The sequence below is a fragment of the Trachinotus anak genome, unplaced genomic scaffold (genome assembly GCF_046630095.1).
Source record: "Trachinotus anak isolate AG129_WGS33_773 ecotype Australia unplaced genomic scaffold, CSIRO_AGI_Tana_v1 ptg000005l, whole genome shotgun sequence".
Classification (NCBI taxonomy): domain Eukaryota; kingdom Metazoa; phylum Chordata; class Actinopteri; order Carangiformes; family Carangidae; genus Trachinotus; species Trachinotus anak.
The window spans coordinates 15256793-15281181 of NW_027273856.1; the positions used below are offsets into that span (position 1 = coordinate 15256793).

The window sequence follows — 24389 nt, forward strand, 5'->3', positions numbered from 1 at the left end:
AAGTCTTCATTGCACTAAGTAACAAACAGCAGTTAGCACAGAAAAAACTCTGCAAAGAAGTGACACGTTTAAAAGAAAAGGTCAAGCAGCGAATACGTTAACGAGGAACTCCGACGAGAAGACGATAACACTTTCTGTGGAATGACTTTTGTACCATATGAGTTTTGGCCAGAGTACACTGAGGAGGAAATAGTGCCAAGGTAAACAGAGAGAGAGAGAGGGGGGAAGAGGAGATGCTGCCGCTACATCACGGGATCAACCTGAACGCTGGATTCTGAACAGAACAGATGGCAGCAGACTATGTGTTCACAGCAGAATGTTTGTGCTGTAATGAGTGGGACGTTGTAGAACCACTGTTGGTGACAACAAGTCACCCTAATTTCAGAGCTCACTTGAACCCTGGCGTGTTAGACATGTTTTTTAGGGCCCCAAAAATGAACTGGAGGAAGTGGCCAGTAGCTGAAGGCCCTGATGCTACCCTGTCTAATGAGCAAGTTATTTCACTTTCACCATAATAAACCTTTGGGTGTTGATAATCTGTTCCAGCCAGTACAGACTGGTGGTCTACCACATCGTCTTGGGAGGGGTGAGAGGAGCTACTGCACCTACTCTGGGTTCAAGGATGTGGATGATGCTGGAGCCCTGATGTAATTAACTGACTCTTTATATACTCCATTTCAAATGAAGCTATAAGTACCTGTTGTAATCATCTATAGAATTCCTCCATTATAATAAATATAGAGCATTTTATTTATTGGAATAAAAATACTGTATTGTCATAATTTTGTTATACTGCAATCGACATGAAATTACGATGAGAGTAAATGCAGTTTCTCTCAGTAGAGCTCACAAGAACATTCAACTGTTTGACTTTACTGAAACAGGAAGAACCTGAAATGTTTGATACACAGATAAAAACTGTTTCTTCTCACATGTTACTGACACAAACTTCTAGCTTTCCTGACTACATTAAAATGATCACTGCCTATAGTGTGTTGATGACGTATTCTGGATGTTGGTTTGCAATGAGCCATAGCCTGTGCCAGTTGTCAAACAGTGAAAATGAGCTAATGTGCAGCAACCATATTGTTTGTCACAAGCAGGGACAAAACACACTTCATGGTTTGTTTTCAGGAATGTTTTTATCTTCACAGAGTACAGCCTGGCCTATCAGAAGTACCTATAGACGGGACATCTGTCCTGCTAATCTCTGCGATGGAAATGAGCCCAAATTGAAAAGGCTGTTTCACAAGCAATGATCATGAATGTTGTGAGTTTGTTTTGTAAGGCAAAGCACTGGATTTTAAAGATGACTGAATCACCTGAACTTTTCATTTTGATAGTTAGGGTTAAACATGCAAAAGGACTGGTATGGTGATTTAACACACATTTTTTGGTTGATCAGTTTTATTGATCTTGTACACACATGTGCATTTACTCATTTGGCAGAGACTTTTATCCAAAGCCTCTTACAAGTGAGGGACATCAGTATCAGTAAGTATGAAGTACATAAAAGGAAATGCAACATTTGTTTGAATTGCTCTGTAGTCAATATTTTCCTGTTTCTGCCTGCAACAGGTTCAGTCATTCAGACCTCGGTTATGGCGTCAGCTACATGGCAACACAGTAAAAGCACTGGCAGTTGACCTTATTCTTCACACCTGGCAGCAGCAAAAAACTGCACTCAGGGAATTATCATTAAATTTGTGTGACCGTTTTACCAACAACTTTCCCTTTTTTTAATTTTTGTGCTGCTGATTTGAACATTTTTATGTTAAAGAGCCTTTCCCCTGGTTTTCAGCTTCTTTTTGTTTTTGTGCTTATTTATACATGTCACTGCACACTGATTTCAACTGGCAGCTCTCAAGGCAGGATCTGGTGTTTACATGCCCAAACTCCAAAACCGGATCATAATCAGGATTCTAATGTCCATGTAATCACACTCATTTTTAGCAGCGTTTGAATAATTACATCTTGTTATCTCCTCATAATGGTGTGTAACTTACATACTGGAATCACCTCAGATCACACAGGGACCCTCAACCCATTACAATGCCAAAGTGGGCATGAACTGAATTATGAATTATGGACCATTTAAATAATTAATTTTTCATCATAATTAATGTATTTCATGGCAAATTTGGACAATTCCTTCACAATAGAATACCGTAGCATCTTCAACACTAACCTGTATCTGCTGCTGAAAACACCTGAGTGTTTAGACTGACTGAGCTGATGGCACTGACAGTACATCACAGTGTTCTACATACCTTGTCAAATTATGTAGTTGCAGAGCGCTTTGAGATGAAAACTCATTACATAAATTGGACTAGACTGTAATTTCAATTAAGTAACCAGAAAAATCAAAGTAAGAGTGGAAAGTTAGTTGAAGCAGCAGCACATTTTACTTTAATAACAGCAGTGTCTGTTGAGATAAGTCTCCTCAGTGCCAGCTTTCAGACTTTTGAGTTTTCTTAGGTTATAAAAAAGATGAATTGGTGGTGGATGTGGGAAGATGTTCAGACCCCTTCAATGTTTTCCTCATCACTCTGCACTGACAAAGCTCACGATGACAAGGTGAAAAGAGAATTTTAGAAGTTTTTAAACTTCTACCAAAAAAGAAAAACAGAAATCTCACATTGACGCCGCCAGAATTTTAGAAATCTTTGCAAAACTATTAAAAAGGAAAAATTTAAACATCACATTGACATAAGTAATCAGATACTTTGCCATGACACTTCAAATCTAGCTCAGGTTCCTCCCTTTTGTCTTGATTTTGTTTCTACACCGTGATTAGAGTCCACCTGTGGTAAATGTAGCTGACTGGACATTATGCGGAAAAGGCACACACCTGTGTGTATATAAGGTCTCACAGCTGACAGTGGTAAATGGACTGAATCTATACAGCACTTTCCTAGTCTTAACGACCACTAAAAGATCTTTACACTACAAGTCACATTCACCCATCCACACACACATTCATACAGCATTTGCTACAAACACAGCACATCTCTATCACATACACTCATACACCGGCATCAAACCACCGACCCTCTGATTACTGGACGAGCTGTTCTACTTCTTGAGCCACAGTCGCCAGAGGTGCAGGGAGCTCAGAGTCAGGACTGTGTCAAGAAGGCTACAAATCATTTCTGCAGACATATCTTTTCTTATGGACTCCAATCAAGGTGTAGAAACATCTCAAAGATGATCAAGAGAAAAGGGAGGAAAATGAGCTAAATTTGAGGTGTCATAGAAAAGCGTCAATGTGATTTTTCCTTTTTAATACATTTGCAAAAAAATTCTAAAATTCTGCTTTTACTTACTGAATGTAGACTGATGAGGGGTCTGAATACTTTCCGACTGCACTGTACCTGCTACTTCTTCTATTTACCAATCTATGTGAATGCAACTTCAAAAATGTAGACTGAACATTTAAATAGTGGCGGTCTCATTTTCAGACACAAACAATTTCAAGTACAAACAAACCAGCAAAACAGCTTGAGGAAAAATGTCTAAACATATTCATAAATAAGTATATATTCATATATGTATCTAAATAAATAGGAATATGTAAAATGTGAATTTATAAATCTCCTCCAAAGTCACATCAGAGGGAATGTCTGAATTACTTAGCCACACTTAATTAACTATGTGGGCGTATCATACGAACTAAAGCAGCAGCCAACAGTAATGAGCATAACCAGGGCAGCACTACAGCTGGCCTGCCTGTAACGCTCAGAACCAAGTGTAATTATAGAGCCGGGCCTCCTGCGGTCATTCCAAGCAGGATGAGACACAACTTGTACACAACATTTTGAGAACACAGCGGGGAGAGTCAAATCTCCAAGGCATGGGCAGCCATGTGACGTGCAGCATGTTGGTAAAAAGAGGTTCAGATCAACCTTCATCTTTGATTTAATTGTGCTATTGATTCAAACCTTTTTTTTCTTTTGGTTATGAGAGGGAACGTGCTTTGAGGAAGATGCACCATGTCCCACTGAGTTCCCACTGATTAAAGTCTCATGCTGAGAAGGAACATGAAAGCAGAACTCAGCAAAAGGACGGATCGCCAGAAGAGAACTTAAATGAGTTCTTGGTGGAAACAGATCATCAACTTTGACTCTGTAGGTTAAAAAAAACAAAACAAAAAAAAAAAAAACATGCCCTTCTGCAAACAAACAGCCTCACCATGTTCAACCATATACAATGGATATTCAATCATTTTCTGTGACCAGCACTAATGATTTAATGTTAATACCACAAAAAAATCTGGAGCCTAAAATACCAAAAAAAACAAAAATCGCATGGAAATCCACAGGTGTGTATTGTTTAGTGGGTCCATGTTGTACAATATACCAGCAGTTCCCAACCTGTAGGCTGTGATCTAATGGTGGGAAAGTGGGCCAACAAATCATTTGCAAAACAGTACAATGTTGGTGAAAAAGTGTAATTATACAAAAGAATAAATATGCACATGTATAAATAATGTTTTTAAATGTTAATTAGTTAATTAATTGATTCATTAGCCACAACGTTTATCCTTTTTTTAGGGTCACGGGTCTCAGTCTGACTGCTTGCTAAAAGATCACATCCATGGCAAAAAGTGAAGTATCAAAATGCATAGCTGGTTAGCAACAGGAGGAATTAAAAGGAAAGAGTCAAGAGACAGATGGTGAATTGATAAGTGATCAAACAAAAAAGAAAAGTGAAATTTCTTTGCTTTCAGTTCAATCCTGAATGATCATCCTCATCATTAGAATAAAAATGGTAAATGGACTGCTTATATAGCACTTATCTAGTCTTATCGACCACTCAAAGTGCTTTACAATGTGAGCCGCATTCATCCATTCACACACACAGTCATACAGCACTTACATCTACACATGCAGCTTCCACCATTCACACACTCATACACTGCTGGAACAGCCATCAGAGGCTGTTTGAGGTTCAGTGCCTTGCCCAAGGACACTTCAATATGTGGACTGGAGGAGCCAGGGATCGAACCACCGACCTTCTGATAAGTGGAGCAACCCACTCTACCTCCTGAGCCACAGCCACCAAAAAGAACACATTATTTAGGAACACACCCGTGTATTGTCATGGGCTCGGAGATGAGCCGCCAACATTTAAGGTTTTCAAATGGGCTATGAGTTGGAAAAGGCTGGGAACGCCTCGAGTCCTACCAAACACTACGGCACCTTTAATTCTCCCATTGAAGGTGTGATATCTGTCAATTTGTCAAATAAAGACTTTGTTTACCTCGACTGCAGACAGGTATTCACTTTAAAACAGGATTCATTTCTAATTTCCCCAGTTTTATAAATATGTAATTTCATATTTCATATCTACCTGCTTTCTGATAAGCTCCTGTTTTAATTTGATGTTTCTGCTGTTTTCTCTCAATACGACGTCATGTCTTACTCAACTCAACACATAGACAGACATTCAAAATATAAGTCTCCTAGCACCTCAGAGGGCAGAGTTTCCTCTGTTCCTTTACATGAAATATTAGCAGGAAGTGTTTAGTTTCACGGATAGCAGCTTAACAGTATTCAAAGAAAAAGAAAGATAAGACAATCCATTTGTAATAAAAAGAGAAACGCATCAGCAAATTGGCAAGGTTATAATAGTTCTGGGTTTTTTCATTAGTTTTTACTTTAATTCGTTTTCACTTTTTGTTTTCAATTTCACTTTAGTTTTAATTGGTTTTTAAAGTAGGTTTCGTTTAGCTTTAATTTTCTGAAAATGTTTTACTTTAGTTTTCATTAGTTGGTGGGATTTGTGAGGGGCGAGATTCAAGAAGGTCAGAAAAAGTATTTTGTGATTAAAAACTCAACAAAAACATCACACCATTTTAAAAATGTATTCACTGAGGAAAGAAGAGCAACCCTCCACAAAAGACAACGATAAATAATGTGTGTTAGTCAGTGTGTTTGTGTCATTAACGAGAAAAATTCAACTGGACACAACAACAACTTGACATCAGTAACACAGTGAATGTTTTGAACACATCTACTGTATCAGCTGTGAGATACTGCTCAGCTAAAAAAAAACTGTTAGATAAAAGTTTCTAAGGTTATTTCGTTAATTTTAGTTAACAACAATAACCCTGGAGGGTGGTGAGTGTGACTCTGGTGCAGTGATGGAATGAGTGCTGTGGAAATGTACATCATGCTGTATTTACCATGTCAGTCTTGCTCATTGACCTCCACTGGCTGCCTGAATTGAATTCACTAAAGCTGCCTTCAGGGTGACTGCTGGGTCTGCACCATCTACTTGAACTCAATCATACAGGCTTATGCTCCTTCTCGCCCACAGACTTCCTCTGAGGAACGCTGCCTGGCATCACCATCCCTGCACACAAGTCAGTTTCAGTCCAGACTGTTCTGGTCTGTGGTTCCTGGAGCTGCTGAAGTCTATCAGAGCGGAGGCTCTCTCTCAATCTTCAACAATCTCCTGAAGACTCATCTCTTCTAAGATCACTTCCTCTCCTCACACCACTAACACTTACTATGCACTTTCACGGCACTTCTTTACCTGATCTCTTTACACTTATTGAATAGATGTTATCTTAGTACTTACACCAAAGTCTCCTCCTGCACTGAAGCTTTAGTGACGTCCCTCACAGAGTCTTTGGATAAAAGCATCTGTCAAATGAGTAAATGTAATGTGATGAGTTATTCAAGTACAAATAATAGCTCCCCTCCTCAGTGTCTTTTACACTGATGGGAATGGATGGGGATTGAGAACCAGTTCCAGTCGAGAACCAGTTTTAAATGGTCAGAACCATCAGAATCATATGTGAGCTTATAAAATGTGTTCTTCCGAGCTGGCTGGCCCTGTATGGTCACTATGCAAGTTTTGTAGAGCTCCAAATCCCCCTTATGTCAAAGTTTACAACTCTGATGAGAGGATGAAGTGGAACTATCTCGCTGGTCACAGAAACAGACAGAGCGTGTGGGAACATCAATCGGGTAAACTTGCTCCCTCCTCTCCAAGTCTGATGTCAGCAGACAACAGTGTCTCTGTCTGTCTCACTAACTGAGCTGGACAGTGCGTTTCTTGTTCTGTCTGTGTGTTGTTTGCCTTTCAGCCACTTCCACGGCTGTTCTGTGACTCTGTGATGAAAGTAATGAAAGTGAGAGTGAAATTCAACTATTTAATTTGTTTGATAAACATGATCGTGCAGCGTATTTATTAATCACAGCTCGGGGGATAACCATGTTGCGCGTGAACATGCGCTTATATGCACATGATGAAATGAAACCCTCTTCATTTCCAGCAGCTGCCTCTGTGTGGACCAGTCCAGACAATATATGACTCACCTTATTTAAAAACAAGACTATGATTATCTAGTCTCTCTGTTAAGGCTTAGTTACTACTCTAGACTAATGCAAGATTGATTGACATTGATTGATTGAATATTAAATTTGAAAAAGGTTGATTAGCTACTGAGCATACTGGGCAGTAGGGATGCAGATCTCTTACTAAATAATAAACATCATATATTCAGTCAAGCCATAGAATAAATAGTATATATTTGAAAATATATAAAAAGAAATATGGGGGAGCCTGTTACCACTGAATGGGACTGATGCAGCCGATAAAATCAAAGATAAAGCTGCAGCCATAACCTACAGGCTTATGTTTGTACAGCTAAAGCTTATTGTATAACATAGTTTGGACCACACTAATTACCAGGCAGCAGAGCCAAGGCTCAGTATTATATGTCATTATTTTCTACACTTTATATTTTCTACAATTTCTTATTTATGTTAATGTTAATATTCAGTCACCTTAAGATTGTACAGAAAATATTCTATTCAATAAATTTTGTTTGTTTATGCCTCACACTGTTCTGTGCAGATCTATTGACTCTTAGGCCGTCAGATGGAGCGTGGTCTGTAGTGTAATAAGCAGAATTGATAATAAAATTGGTATTAAGAAAATATTATCAATTCTCATCTCAACTTTTACCCCACTTTTATTATCAACTTATCATTATTTGTTTGTGCTGGCCACACCCCCAGCTATTATTTGAGACCTGTTATTATCTGATCTATCTGGCCTCATCAGAGAATTAAAGGGGCTATATGTAAGTTTTCTCTGGCCCCCTAACATGGCTTCTCACTGGGAGCAGGTGCTGGTGATTGTTGCATTAGCCATCATTGTCTTAATTAGGAAGGAGGTAATAATACGCCCTCTGAGCAGTGCTACATCTCAGGGCACATTAGAGGTACTGTGTGTTGCTATCAGAAAGTGACAGGCAGGAATGGGCCAGAGCTAGCTGGATAGCATGCTTACTTAAGTGGAAGAAAAGACGTGATAGAAACAAGAGTTAACGTTGGTGTTTCTTTTCACTTTGGAGACAGCTGTTGTTGAGTAAAAGAAAGAAACCTGATGCTGAAATCAACAACATTTCTTCTAGACTTGTAAGTAAACAGCTGCTGATGCTAACGTTGGCTGTGTAGCGAGAGCAAAATTTACAAATAGCTCCTCTAAGTTAATGTGATTTATGAGAATAATGGACAGCAACATCACTGTCACTTCACTGTCACTCAAGATTCCTCCTCAGAACACAACAGGTAAAACAACTGTGCATGTACTGACACATGAGGGCACATCCTCAAAGAGCAGCAGTGCTGTTTTCCAAACTTTTGCTAGAAATTTCTGTGAATGATCTAATTTTCCAGCTCTACCAGTAAGACTCTCCAGACTTGCACCAGACCTATAACTGTATAAAGAACCACAGTAACTAGAGCGACTCAGGGACTGTGGGGAGCTTGAGGACTGTCACTGAGGATACTCACTGCTCCAAGAGGGCTGCCAGGTCTCTGGGTGGTGGCCAGAGATGCTTAGGCAAATCTTCTTCCCGACTTCGAATCTCCCATTCGGCTAGGAGGAAAGGCAATAAAGAGAAGGTGGAGATGAGTATGTGGTTGGAGAGAAATGAATAAAACATAAGTTCTCAAAAGTTATGACAAGCAGACTGACATGGAAGTTTGAAAGAGCTGAGAGTAAAGAACAAGAAAATGCAGGCTGCTTCTCTGCAAAAGTTAAAGTTTTCAACAACGAATGCAAACAGAAAAAGAAATGTAAAAAAAAAAAAAGAGAAGAAGTAGCTGGACACAGTGAAAAAGTGTCTATCAAACAATTCAAGAGTACTCTGGCTTTTATCAGGCTGCCATTAGTGCAGGTGTCACACAGCTGTCTGAATATAATAAGACAATCTCATATTCTCACAAACCCAGAGCAGTTCCCTGTGACAGTGTGGTGACAACCCGGGCTTTATTCTGACAACTGTCTCTACGTGTGATGCAACTAGAAATGGCTGAGGGTTAAATGACATGCTGTCCGTTTTCCACTCTTTGATCATCTGATCTCATGTCTTCCTGTGTCGCTTCAGCAGGAGAATAATCGGATGCAAGTGGGAAATGTGGAACTTTGTCCATGTCTTACTGTGAGGAGGATGATGCTGGGAGGCTTCATGGGGTACTCTGGGGGGAGTACGATCCTGCCGTGGTAAACCCCACCATCAAAATCTGAGTCTGGGGGCCCGCGTACGGAGAAGTGCCATTCAAAGAGGTTATCCTACAGAAAGGGGGGAGGGAACCGTCACACTGAGCACATGCTACAGGCCTGAGAAGACTGTGACTTCTTATCTCTGTCTGAAGTGACGACACTGACACTGACTTGAACTGTGAACGGTCCCTGTTCGCTGTGATAACACTGAGCAGTTATTTTACCCACAAGACTTGCTGGGGGTGTTAAGATACTCTTTAATAATGGAAAACTAGAATTACCGCCTCGCGGCTGTATGCCTCCACCAACCAGCCAAGATGTTTTTGCAGAAGATTAAAATATCACAGTGAACTTGACCTTTGACCTTTTGGATACTAAATGTCATCACTTAATTTAATCCTTTTAGACATTTGAGTAAGATTTTGTAATAATTAGTGTATGAATTTGTAAGTTATAGCCACAGTGAGGACACTGTGACCTTGACCTTTGAATACCAAATCCTAATCAGTTCATCCCTAAGTCCTAATCAAGTTCCCTATAGGGCATTACTGAAATATCATGTTCATGAGAATAGGATGTACATACAGACAACCCAAAAACACAATGCCTCCAGCCTTGGCTGTCATCAGCGCAGAGGCATAAAATTATTGAGAGCTAAAAGCTAAAAGCTAGTATTATTCATTGTGTTACTCCTACTGATATTCATTTTCTTATTTCAATTATATTTAGACAGTGGGGTCCAAAAGTCTGAGACCACGTCACCATGGTGATGTCAAAAATCTGCCATGAATTCTACTTTTCTGAAGATTAAAATTATAACTTTTTGGGACACTGTTAGAAATGTGATAATTATACTTTATGTTTCTTATTGAAGTCTTAGTGGGGTGATGGACTGTATTATATTCAGAGGTGTTTCTATCCTGCCCCCTCCCGTGCATGTAAAATGAGATGGGATTTTTCTATACAATGCAGTACTGTTAAACAAAAAGTTAAATAAATATATATTATAGATATATAAAGTAATATATAGTATAATATAGTTATAATTAAAATTAGAAGCTTCATAAAAACAGAATTCATAGTCGAGGATTGCATTCAATTGTACAGGTGTACCTAATATAGAGGCCAGTGAATATACATATATTTGCATACATACAGTGTGTGCGCGCGCACACACACACACACACACACACACACATATATATACATTATAGTAAATATTCTAACATTTTACTGAGAGAAACATGAGCAGTCAGATGAAGACACAGGTTCCAGATTTACGCTACATTACATCCACTTTACACTTTTTGTTGAATATATAATTTTACTCTTCACAGTTTGGGGTTTAGCATCTTTCTCAAGGACCCTTTGACAAGTAAATAATAGGAGCCAGTGATTGAACCACCCAGTTAATGATCAACCAGGTTCACCACGTTAATTAAACCACTTAATTTGAAGGTAAAACTGAATGTTGCTGATAATCCTTCACTGCACAAAGAGAACTGTGCATGTCACAAGTATAGTACATGAAAATAAAACTATGATGGTGCTTACAGCTGACAGTTTGGGTAATAACTCCACTGTTCCTATTTGTTTTCTCTTCTAAATAACTTTGAATATCTCAAGGGCTTGGTTATGACCAAACTCTGCTCTGACTGCTCATCTATCTTGACCCACCTGACTTTACAGTACAGTGTTTTTATTATAACTCTTCTTGTGTTGATCCTCAAATGCTCAAGTAAAATAATCCAACTAAATACCAGGAGGTACTGCAGCACTGTTGTGTTCTGTGGTGGTCTTACTTCCAGTGGTTGGGCGTGGTAGTGCTCTGTGGGATCCCTCAGCTCAGCAGCTTCTTTCATCAGCCTCTTTACCGCTGGTTATTCAAAAGAAACACAGACACAGAAAACCTCAGGTTAGTGCCCGCAGGCTAAAACAGTTCACATCTTCTTTATGACCATTACTGCTTCCATCACTGCTCTTCACTGTTTTTTTTTTTCAGATGGGAACCACACTGGCAGAACTCAGTCCATAGGAGAGCCACTTTTACCGTGTGTGTGTGTGTGATTGGGAAATTGTGCTTCAAGCTATTTCGCCTGAAACCAGAAACATTGGTTGCATATTAAACACAAAGAGTTGGATCCGTGGAGGACAAGTAAACAATTATCTGTACTTCTTTAAATTTCCTCTGCTCATCTTGCATGGCTCGTAGCTTTCTTTTTTACTCCGACCGCCTAGAGTTTGCCTGCTATTCCCTTCTGTGGCGTCTGCCTTTTGATTTTCAGCTGCTTCATGCTCCGACTCTTCATTTTTCCTCACTTGCCATGCAGCTTTGTTTCTCTCCATCTGGTTTGTGACTTTGCTTCAATCCATTTTCATTGTTTGTGCGCAACGTTAACAGGCGTGAGACCTTGCTATAGCTGAATTAATAACGCTACAACATGAGTGAGCAGCGTTGCCAGATTGGTTTCCTCCCGTTTAATTCAGCAGCAATATTTAGATATTTAATAAAAGCCTAAATATACATGAAAAAGGTGCATTGTTATAGTGCAGTGTACTCTTTATGTATGATTTAAGGCTGCTAAAACTGGCAACACCACAGCGAGTCAGGATTCTTTGCTATATTTCCATCTTGTGTATGAATATTTTATTAGAATTTTAGAAACTATATGTATTGGCTGCATGGTTATATAATTATTTATTGCCCTGCCAGAGTTGAGATTTTGCAGCAGTCCACCACCACGTCTAGTGTGTGAAACACTGAATACGTTTCCAACTGCAGCAGCTTCCAGATTCCTGATACCCTGATGCAGAGAGCTGTTAACACAGATGGACAGATGAGAAGAGTACGCAAAGGGACAGGGCTCCATACTCTGGCAGCACACAAAGTCTGCTGATAATGTGACTGTCACACTCATTCACACAGTGAGAGGAAAAGGCCGGGACAACAATACTTCTTCACATGTGCAAGCCAAACCCCCCCCCCCAAAAAAAACCTGGGTTCAAAACCACATTTTAGTGCAGCTGTTTCTTTCACAACTATTCCATTATACGCTTTTCTACACAGTCTCCCACTAAGCCTTTGGTGTGTTGACTGGCAAACTGCATTATTAAATCATGAGGTTTTAACACCCCACCGGTCTATACAGACGGCCGCCCACCCACAGCCTGGTTCTGCTCAAGTTTTCTTCCTGTTTTAAGAGACTTTTTCTCTGCCACTGTCACCATGTGCTTGCTCATGAGGGAATGTTCTATATGAAAAATGCCCAGAGATAACTTCTGTTATGATATGGTGCTATTTAAATAAAATGAAACTGAGAGGAAGACCCTTGGGTGCATCACTGTGGATGGATATTTCTTCATATTCCAGTAAGAAAACTCTGTCTTTTCTTTTAATTTGCCTGTTAATGCAAACTTGACATCTCCTCTATTTTATTCTTGACAAATTCAGAATAATTTCCACAGCACTAATGCCATCAGTGCAACAACATATGCTCACCACTTGGCCGTTTTGCAAGTTCTCTTTTTAAAAGCAATACTCATTTAACCAACACATTCATTCTGGTCCATTCAACTATGCTGTTTTTTTGTGTGCTGTTAAACTGTCACAATAAAAGCTTTCCAGCAGCTCAAAGGTCATAATGCCTCCCTTTTCTGGTATGCTTTTAATGTGACATGTCACAGTTTCAAACACATATGGTCTTCCTCATGTTAAGGTGATGAACTCTCTAAATGGAAGTTATGCTTTTATGTGTTTCTTCTACCTCTTCCTCTTCTTCTAAGGATAATGATAATAATAACTCTCAACCTGATTATTATTATTATTATTATATTATTATTATTATTGTTAAATCCTTCATTTAAACATGTAGTCTCATTGAGGTCGATTTTCAAGAGACCTGTGTACAAAAATAGACATATAGAGTTCAAAGAGACAGACACATTAATTCACTGGCATTAAAATATACACAGAGATAATTCACAGACATTTATTATACATTTTCACATTTTAGAAAAGCATGTGCAAGTGTGGTTGTAAGTACAAAAGAAAAACCTTTTAAAATGTTCCAGCAAAACAAGAGACAGTAACTTCATGTTTCTTTGGAGCTTGTTTCCTTCATATGCAGCAACAGTATTTGTCCTGTGACCTCACATTGTAAGTCTGTATTTAAATGTGGCCAGAGAGCAGAGATAACTGGGCTGTTTTTGCAGCAGAGCCTCAAAAGTAAACAACATACAATCCCTTCTATTTGTTAAGGAGGGCTGTCTTTTCACATAGGAAATGCAACGCAGGGATGAGTGAGTAAAGTGTGTTGCAGTGAGCTGTGATACCTGGAGTCCAGAGGTTTCAGGCTTTTTAATGCTACATTTAAGTTTTAAATCGCATCTCTTTTGCTAAGTTTTCACCAGGTGTCCACGCTACTCTGTAGCTTTTGAGCACCTAAAACTAAGACTTTTGGAAACATTGCTATGACCCCGTTTAGTTTAGTGAACACAGCATGGATAATGAGTTCCAAGTGTAACTGAACTTGTTGTCTTTGCTAGCAGCTGTTGTGACAATAAATTCTGTATTTTAACGCTACAACTGTCTTTGCTGTTCCTTATTCGTAGTATTTTCTGCAACTGAACAACTGCAGAGTAGACGATCTGCTTCCTGTTTACACCGGCTCACACACACCGAGTGTATGTGAATGGTCATGTATGTTTTTTTAGGTGTGATCGTCTGGACAGAGATCGTTTTTGTTTTGAATCATGTTTTTAAGATGAAAATGTAGAAGTGTGGACGCAGCCTCAGTGTGGTGGGAGAAGCATGCACATATATGATATCATATTACAGGATATCATAATAAGAGCAGACAGAATTGTAGATTGTACAGTGGTCTTTCAACTAACAGAAGAGAAACATGAGTTCTTTCCATACAAAAAGTGAGTCTGGTATTCAACCAGAGTCCTGAGTATTTATAACAGTCATCTGTTTCAATTTCATCCCCATGAAGGGTTTGGATATGTGCAGTGGGCTGGATACTCTTTGTTGACCTCCAGCATAACATACATTTAGTTTTACCAGAATTTAAAACAAGCTTATGTTTGATGAGAGAGATCTGCAATGTGTCAAAAGCAGAGCGCAGATTTGAAACACATTACAGAAAGGATGGGATGAACATACCTTATTGTGGGTGTCAATACATTTTACAAATGTGTAGACCCACATCACTGTGGTCAAGAGAGAGAGAGAGATTGCTTATTAGTGTCTTATCAAAGATGAGCAGATGATCAGCAGATGTAATGATGCTGTTGCGTGCTATGAACACAGCTGAACTCGTAACTCAGCTCAAGGCAGAAAGATAGTAAACAAGTTGTTTTTTGGTTGTTGCTGTGTTTAAGGGGTCGATCACTACCCATGGCGCCGTTTTTTTGAGTTCATGTGCAGGCGCAACATGCTCTCAGAATGAAGTGCCAGAGAAACATCTGCTGGCATTAACCCTTGTATTTTGACCTAGCCCCCAACACACAGAGACCTTCTGCATTAATCTGAACCCAGATAATCTCATTACTCTGGGAGGGATACAGTAGTTACACAAGTCCATCTGATGATGGTGATGGTGGTGATGAGTGTGTGTGTGTGTGTGGGGGGGGTTTACTTAGTGCCCAGGTAGCAAAGGACACAAGGACACACCAGGCTGCAGCCACTCTAGTCAGGGTCCAGGGCGTACGCTTGCATATGGACATTAGGGACATGTCCCTACCAACATTTTGGGAGGACAGAACTGTCCTTACCAACAATATTTAAGTGAACTTTCTCGCACTGTGTCTGGAGTGAAGTCATTAGATAATTCTGATGTGCCCACCCAGAGGCTACACTTCCAAGATGATCGATTTAAGCGTGGTAGCATCTGATTGGCCAAAAGGGCGGGGACTATCTGGAAGCTCAATTAATGCACAAACGTTGCACTTACTGCAGACACGGAGGAGGCGAGAGTGGATCAGTTATCAGTGTCAGTCCATACCACAAGCATGTGGGAAAATGTAATATTTCACCCATATTTCAATATTGATTAAGTGCCGGAACTGCACAGCACACAGAACTTCATTTTGTCCATGCAAACATGTTATAAATGTAACGCCACCCAAAAAGACTGTTTCACCATCCAGAGGGTCAGGAACAAGTAGTAAACTAACCAGCCTGCAGCCACAGTGATGGAAAATGATAACCTGCTCGCCACCTAACATCACCAGCCTTATATTATTACATTTTTAATACTGATGCATCACTGGATTAGCAGCATTTTACTGTTGTAGCAGATCAAAGTGGAGCTAATTTTAAATGTGAAATCAAAGAGAAAAGGGAAACTGCAACACTAATAGGACAACTGAATATAAAAATGTTGATGTTGGCTGCAAAAATATTGTTTGATTTTTCTCTTTTTTCGTTAACAAGTAATCTCCTAAAGTTTACTTTCTTAATAAACCATTCGGTTGACAACATTTAAAAGTCCTCTTCGTTTTGTTGTGGTTGTTGTGTCCCTGCCAATGCTGAGACCAGGGTCAGGGTACAGGGGGCAACACATCGGCAGGTGCTGATGCCACAGGCGAAGCACTCCTCATAAGTTTAAAGGAGCTGCTGAGCTGTCGGTCAGCAAGGTCAATTTCCTTGCTTTTGTTCTCTTATGGGATCCGACCAGGGCTCCAGCTATCAGCTACCCGCGCGCTGCGAGAGGAAACAGAATGGGGCTGAAAATTGGAAAGTAACTGTGAAAAAAGGAAAGCAGAACTAAGAGGTATTCATGGAGGCAAAATTGATTTGGAATCCAATAGAGCGTAGACCAAGGGTGTTTGGAGATTGGGAAATGAACACAGGAGAAGACGATGAGGGGCAGCAGCGGGGAGATGGGCGGGAGGGCAAATAACATGGAGGAAGCCCTGGCAAGCTGAGAGGATGTGCAGGCTGCGGGGGGTAGTGAAGCAGTGGAGCAGAGAAATGGCCTGACACCACGCGGCTTTCAGGGCACGTGTTCTGTCTTATTCAGCCTGAGGACAAATACTCACTCACTGTAGATGTGAACCTATCGCAGTAAGTCCACAATGGACACACATCCATAGCTGGGGAGGTGGTGGTCCGCATGCATTTTCATGGCTTTGCCCCCTCCGTCTTCTATTTGCACAAAAGTGCATGGGGTCATAGAGTGCTTGCAATCTTACTCAAGCTTAAAAATATTAAGACAAGACGGCAGATGAGAAAGCGATCCTGTCTAAATAATTTCAGCCTCCATGCAGCAGCCTACTAAAGCATCTCCATCCAAAACTGATCAAAATATACCTCATGTTTCTTTCAAAATTTCAATGCAAAAGACTACATCCCAGGGTAATGAACTCAGAACTCAGGATTTCCATCTTCTGTCTTAAATGCAAAACTATATCCACATTTTCCAGACAGCTCTGAACAGAAGAGACCTGAGCTACATTTCTACCTGAATGATAAAATAACCTGCCTGGAGGATTTCACTGCTTGGGTGTTATGGCATGTGCTTTTAATGTCGTGGGTTTGATTCCACCTTCTAGCCTCATCTCTGCTCTCACTACACATATGCGTGCATGCATAATTCCACCTTCATTAATGACAATCTGTTGAGTTCTCTGGAAGTGTTCAGCTTCAACAGAAACCCAAATTATGACAAATGTGGTGCTGCACATGAAGACAACAAATTCAGTAACAAACAGGAAGTTTGACTGTGTGCTGAATCAGTGGTGCACTGAACTGTGAACAGCTGAACATGCGGCTGCAGTGCTCAACTGTGTGAGCTCCATCCGTCAAGAGCAGCAATACAACATTTCAAATTCACAAATGAGGAGGCAGCTGTAGGTGGGGAAGCCTACAGCTTGTTCACCACCCGTCTCTACCAGCTGAAGATGAGACAGGCTGCAGAAGAAATAACATTTTCATAAAATGTATCTGACACACTGAATTATCAGGTGTAGCCTGCTAGCTTCTCAGGGCTTATGGGCAGCTTGCTACAAATACTGAAGGATTCAATGCATGTTCAGTTGAGAAAATTATAACTATAACTATATAACTAAGTGGGAGATTCTCCTGAATCTGATGTAACACAAGATCAGTTGCCACTCTGTCTTGTTGAACTTTGCAAACACACAGTCGTCTGTGGCTGACCAGCTTGTAGTGAGCACATTTACCAGACAGCAGCTGTATTGTAGAAAGTTACCATCCAACCTTGCAGGATTTGGTTTCTCTGAGTGCTTACCTGAAATCTGCTGCATACATTTTTTCGATTATTCAGAAAAAAATCTGCCAATCGTAAGAGAGGTTCAGAGCATCAGAGCCTCTATTCTGATTGGCTAACTGACCTGTTAGAGCTCCAGAGAGAAGCCTGAGAGAGGAGATGTAAATCTACATTGAGATGATTTTTGGTTCTTAAAACCACAAATATATCTTCTGATGGAGATCAAATGAAAATCTACTGCTCATTAACACAGATGGCGGCTCCTAAAGAGGTCAGTGTAGATGCTGCTATATCGTCAGTCATATCAGAATTGGAGAGTATTTCCTCTTTGGAAAAAGAACAAAGAAAGCACATTTTCTCTGGAAAAGATGTTGTCGCTCTTCTCCCAATGAGCTCCGGCAAGAGTTTAGCAACTGGTGCCGCTGGCAGCGAAAAATATGCACAATCTGATTGGTTAAAGTTAACTGGTGATATACAGTGATGGACAAAGGGTTCATCCAATTACCTGCCAAATATCTTTTGAAAGTGCCTTCCCTTTTCCAAACAGTTTCCAAGAAACCTTTGCAAAATGGTTCTGTGTAACAAACCATGTGGAGCATCAGGTTAAACTTGGTAAAATCAGGTATTTTGCCAACCAGGAACCAAAACAAAAATAAAACTATTACAACCCAACCCTGCATTCGAATATATTTCATGATCCTGAGTCACTTTGGAAGCTTGGACCCCGTCATATCGTCTTGCAGGTTTAGTTTAATATTATTGTCACTGTCACCCTTTTGGATTAATCTGATGGCAATTTAACATCAGTCTCATATCTTCATTAACACTAGTCACTTTCATATTAGAGTCACGACAGTAGTCTTTAATCTGTTGTCTAACATTTATGTAAAACTCTCACAACTCTGTAGATTTGTGATACACCCATTTCCTCTGGCATAGCTGGCACTTGGTTTTTTTTTGGAGGTCTTATTTGCAAATTAGCATTTTCAACGTCTTGCTAGTGTTGTTGTACTCATGTGGTCATGTGTCACTGTCCCTGTGTAAGTGGTGGTAACACTAGACCAGATCTATGATGCACAAAATCACTCGAATTCAATGTCCTTGTCTGAGAATAACTAATAATTAATGTTAATGCATAATAAATCATGCTGGATTACTATGTCTTCCTTCTGTTTGGGACCTCTGTGGTAATGCATATATAATCCCTAGTTAATAGATCCCCAAGGATTGAATAAATAATGTAAGAATAAATCAAACCAGTAAAACTAAAATTAAAATTTGAAGCCTCCTCTCCAAAACCTCTCCATGCTCCAGCACCAGGTAATGGAGCAGAAAGCACAGTTGTTCCACACACTCTCCGGAGAGGTGGCTTTCTCTTGGCTTGCGGTGACTTTACTAAAATGCTCACTTGTTACAGAGGAGGATGGTGAGCACAGATATTTTTCAACTTGTGAAGCAAGTAATTTCATTCAATCTCCACCACGGCAGTGCAACTTAATAACACTCATGTTCATGTACATGTTGCTAGCTAGCAAGTTTTGTAAGTAATGGGCAAAAAAGGCAAGCTGCATTCTTGCGCTTGAAGGGAATAAATCTCTCTCTCTCTCTCTCTCTCTCTGTTCCTCTTTCTCCCCACAAACACAGAGCACAGTGTTGACGGGCTAGTTACTTGTGACATATAATGAATCTGAATCTGATAATGCTGCAGGCAGGACACTGACCCGCACTACAAGCAGTAACCTTTCAGAGAGAGGAGGGTGCATAAGAGCCAAAGCAGCACATTTGTAATCTTTGTATTTAACGGGCAGTTAGATCAGACAACTGAGGATCTGATTATCAGCCTGGCTGTTAAACATTACTATCTCATTCTCCATCACTTATGCACAAAGAAAATAAAATCATTTTAATAAACTATGAAACACTGTGAAAGAGCTCATTTTGAACTCTTGAGGTGATCAATCTTTTTATCACATCAGCCTATAAAAACTATTTTCCAGTGACGCTGCGAGGGAGGAGAAAGACTTGAATTGACTATCTAGAGGAAGTAAAAGTCGTAACAAGGTTTCCACAGGTGAACCTGCGGAGGGATCATTATACATACAGCACGTGAGCATATCAACAATTAAACAAGGCTCGGAACATAACATAGCTACTGTTATTCGAGGTCTGTGTATGTTGGACGGAACAGAAAACACTCATCTTCATCTTCATCAGTATTTTTAACTAACCCCTCACTATGCTCCCTGTTGTGCACCAGATGCCAGATGCCACTCAAGCATTGCATTTCTGTAAATGTGCTGTCATGTCTAAATGAAGCTGTGAGGAACATTACTGTAAAATGAATGTCTGACTGCTGAGGTCAGCAACGTTACAGGTCTGGAAAGGACTTGAATCACATTCTGTTTACTTCTTTTATTTTTTAGATTTAAAAATAAAATCAAAATTTTTGATTCCCTGCAAACTGTAAACTAAATTAGTTGTTTCAGTTTTTGTCCCCAATGTAACAGTTCATTGTACTGGACATCACTAATAATTTGGTATGTGATTTTACAAATATTGAGATTGGAAAAATATTCATGTTAATACTTTGTTTTTAATGTCACATTTCATATAATTTACATGTAACATTTTCAGAAATGAGGCAGAAATACAGAGCAGAAGCACGGAAACTTATGACTGTTCAGTTTTAAAGGCTGGACAAAGATATTATATCAATGTATTATCCACTCCTCTAGATGTCTCATATCACAATAACAATATGAGGTCAAAGTAAGCAACCAACTCTAGACTGTATGTTTGTCCTGTTTATAAAGAGCCTGAAATATTCTACAGTCTGGGGGGATGTCTCTCAAAGCTGTTATTATTTTGGTAACTTGGAAACTAAAATAACAATAAAACAGAATCGTTTTTGATTATCTGTCTAACTCAGACTCTAGTCTCGGTGATGTCTCTCAAGAAGAAGAAGAACATAATTGATAAAAGCGGCGGAAGTTCACTGAAAGTATGAAAATGAGCCTGGACATCACCAGCTATATGCTGTGTGCAAACAAACCCAGAACACTGTAAAGGAGTCGGGCAGCTTTGATGTTTGGCACAAACACACCAGTATCATCCTTAGAATTCACAACAACACAGATTGTACATGCAGCTTGGAGCCTGGAGAGCAAGGATAGCAACTGAAGTGTCCTCCAAATGAGACCACGGAATTGTTGTGCAACAGAGAGGAAGAGAGCAGTGTTCGGAAAAGAAATAACAACCAAGGTGAGGGGAAGAGACAAGGAGAAAATAATTGACAGCTATTAGAATGAAAGGATGGGTCGGTGGTGGAGGGGGTGTGTGTGTGTGTGTGTGTGTGTGTGTGTGTGTGTGTGTGTGTTTCTTTTCTTGTTGAGTTCCCACATTTTCCCCATTTCACGATTCCAGACTTTATTTATGACCTTAAATCCTTGCTTGCATTAAAAGATTTAAGTCTCTACTCAATATTCTACACTGATAGAAAAGTAGGTGGTATTATGGATGCTAACTAGGCCATACCACTCTACAGATTTTCCTACTTAAAGCTGAATGATTTGAAAAAAAATTGTATATATTTTATAAATAAAACTCAGGCCTGTCTGAAACACTGATATCATGTGCTTAAAAGTTTAACTGGCAATTTGGACAACACTGTTCATGAGCTTTCTGTCATTTACACTTAATAACTACCTGAATAGCCTCTGAAATGAGGTAATCATCCAGATCATTTATTTAGAGCATCAATCCTGCAGCCAATTATAATGAAAATACAGACTGGCTCCACTACTGTCAACAGCAATTTTACATTTACATTTTGTGTGAAGTGAAACATTAAGCTTTCAAGGGAAAATAAGAAGTAAGACAAGACAAATAACGTCATCATCTATTAACTACATTCATTATGTGATGGTGTGCAGTGAACAGTCAGAGCAACTGTTGTTACAAGTTGGACGTGTCCACATAACATTTTCTTCTAGCAGTAAAGGGCTGGCAGATCACTGAGGAGCACCTCGTCCAAGTACTTTGTCAAAAAAGTGCTGCGCATGGGTTTTGTTTCTATGGCAACAGTTTCTTAATGGCATATTACCACTGTATTCAGAATCTGACCGATCTGCACAACTGGGCTTTTCTGTCTCTGTTGTGATAGTTTCTATACAACTTTTCATAAAGCTCCAGATAAACAGAAATGGTCATAAAATGCCTCTCCTCCATTTTTTTGGTTACCAGGGTGACAAGTCCCATCCCTGGTAGCTGCAGCTGCAGCGATGACACCAGTGCCTTTCTGAAAAGTGCAGTGATTTTGAACTAGAAGCACTTGGAGTGGCCACAAAAAAAACCCCAGCACTCTGAAAAAAGGTGCTGGGTGTGGCACTTTTACTCCAAGTGGCCACAAGCAGCCGCGTACGTTCTCTCCAGATTGGGAAAAACTGAAAAAAAGACACTGGTGATCAGGAAAAAAAAAAAAGTGAAGACGTGGGAGAAAAACTTATCACTGTGATGTCTGCTGCCCACCAGACTTAAGCTTGATAATCAACAGATGGACAGACATTATAACCATTAGAAACTGTCAGTTTGTTTAAAGGAGCTATTTGGAAGTTCTGCTATTGCTACATAGCCAACATTAACATTAGCAGTCTTGACAAAAGCTTCAGCCAGTGTTGCGTTTACAATTCAAGAGGTTATAATGTGTCCTTCAGGGCAGACTGGACGCTACGGTGACAGTAAAGTGAAATGACAAGACAGTCCGATTGGACCGGGGCTAGCTGGTTAGCATGCTAACCTCAGAAGAAGAAAAGAAGTGATAGAAATAGAAACAACAAACAACTTAACATTGGTGTTGCATTCTAGCTGTTGGTGACTAAAGGAACAAAGTTTGATGCTGAACTTGTAACTTTTCTGCTAGACTAGTAAGTAAACATATGTTAATGCTAACGCTGGCTATGTAGCAATAGCAAAACTCTCAGATAGGTCTTTTAAACTTAAATGCTGACCAGCTGGACTTTTATTTATAAGTCCTGTGTGATTTGCATTGACTGTGATCAGACAGAGAGGCAGTTATTGAACCAATATCCCAAGGTGAGCCCTGCACTCTGACAGTGTTCTTGAACTACCAAAAACCTGCAGCAACGTTACACAGAGCACTGTCTTTTGCACAAAACCATCTGTGGTCGAGTGCTGCACTGACACCAGCATACAGGGAGCATAATAACCTGACAAATCACAATATTAAAGTTGATGGCTGAGTAACCAACGGTTGTTATTATATCTGGCGTTTCTGACAAAACTTCCACCTCCTACAGATTGTTAAGACATTGTTAATTATGTGTCATTAAATTGTGGCTCTTGCAATTTGACAATCACAATTTCAAAGTGTGATGGGGATATAAAAATCATGACTCATTCAGCCCTATCACGATTTTTTTTTATTACTTCCAAACCAGTGTGGGAAGCCTGGAACATACAGTAGAGTGCAGTGTTACTATGCTCTGAGTTAGTTTGTGTTTGTCTTCATGTAATATATACAGTGAGGTCAACTCTGATGTAGGCCAAAGGCGGCAACAAGTTTGATGTGTGGCCTAAGTTGTCCTGACAGCACAGGGAGTGTAGCACCCTCCACAACAATCCAGCAGGCCTTGGCACAAGCCAGTGGCACTGGGCTTCATTCCCATAGCAGCAGCAGCAAATGAAGCATTAAGCTACACATTATGGCTGTGTGGAGGAGGACTGAGTGTGCAGAAAAGACAGACTCCAGAGTGCAGTTGTGAGCAGGAAAAACCATTTGTCAAATCCTCCTTCCCACAGTTATCTCCACATAGTGTATGAACATATGCTGTTCATATAATCCCTTGTCTGAATACTGTTTCTTACCTCCTAAAAGAAAAACATATTTTCTTAGTCAAAGAAAGCTTTACAAATCAAACCATTCCAGAAAATACTGATGGTATGGGTCAGAAAGAAAGAAAGGGAAACCTTTAGGTGGTGGGTAGATGAATGAGCTGTAACTAAAGGCTATTCAGGTTAAATTATCCTCTATCTTTTAGTCCACCAGTTAGCCATGATTTCCCACTCGGGGGAATCCATCAGTGCCCTGCAGAGTGGAATCAGGAGTGCTCAGAGGTGTGATAGACTATCAGGACTGGACAGGCCCTTCAGAATGACAGATGAGCTTCTTGGGAGAGTTGGCTCAGGACCTTATCCACTGGTATCTTCTGGGATGGCGGCTGACAGCTCCAGCCTTGATGGCAGGGCCAGCTTATCCATAGCCTCGGATTCTGATAACACTTTTCCACCACATGGACTCAACTTGACTCTACTGGCTTTATCAAGTTCTTCTTTTTCCACTGCAGATCCTACCCCCTTAATGTGGTGTTGTTACTATAGCAACAACAAAGAGCTGGGCGATATGACTTCAAATCAATATTGCAATTATTTCAAACTTTTACCTTGATTACCATTAATAAACAATTACAGTGATAGTCTCCCTTTTTTCAGCCATGCACTCTTGATATCCTGCAATGTGATTGTGTTCCAAGTGATTAAACAAATTGGTAGTGTGATATATGTGACACTCTCCATGTTGTATTCACCACTGCCTGGTAATTGTGACTTATA

General features: G+C 39.9%; 1 protein-coding gene across 1 annotated transcript in view; it reads right to left on the minus strand.

Annotated features, from left to right (window-relative positions):
* The window catches only part of ube2j1 (ubiquitin-conjugating enzyme E2, J1), a 47062-nt gene that overhangs the window by 17077 nt on the left and 5596 nt on the right, over nt 1-24389 (minus strand). Inside the window, exons 2-4 of the mRNA XM_071478502.1 lie at nt 11328-11401; nt 9463-9594; nt 8814-8898 (exon numbers count right to left, since the gene is read on the minus strand). Of these exons, the coding sequence (XP_071334603.1) occupies nt 8814-8898; nt 9463-9594; nt 11328-11401 (291 nt within the window). The remainder of the gene's footprint in view (nt 1-8813; nt 8899-9462; nt 9595-11327; nt 11402-24389) is intronic.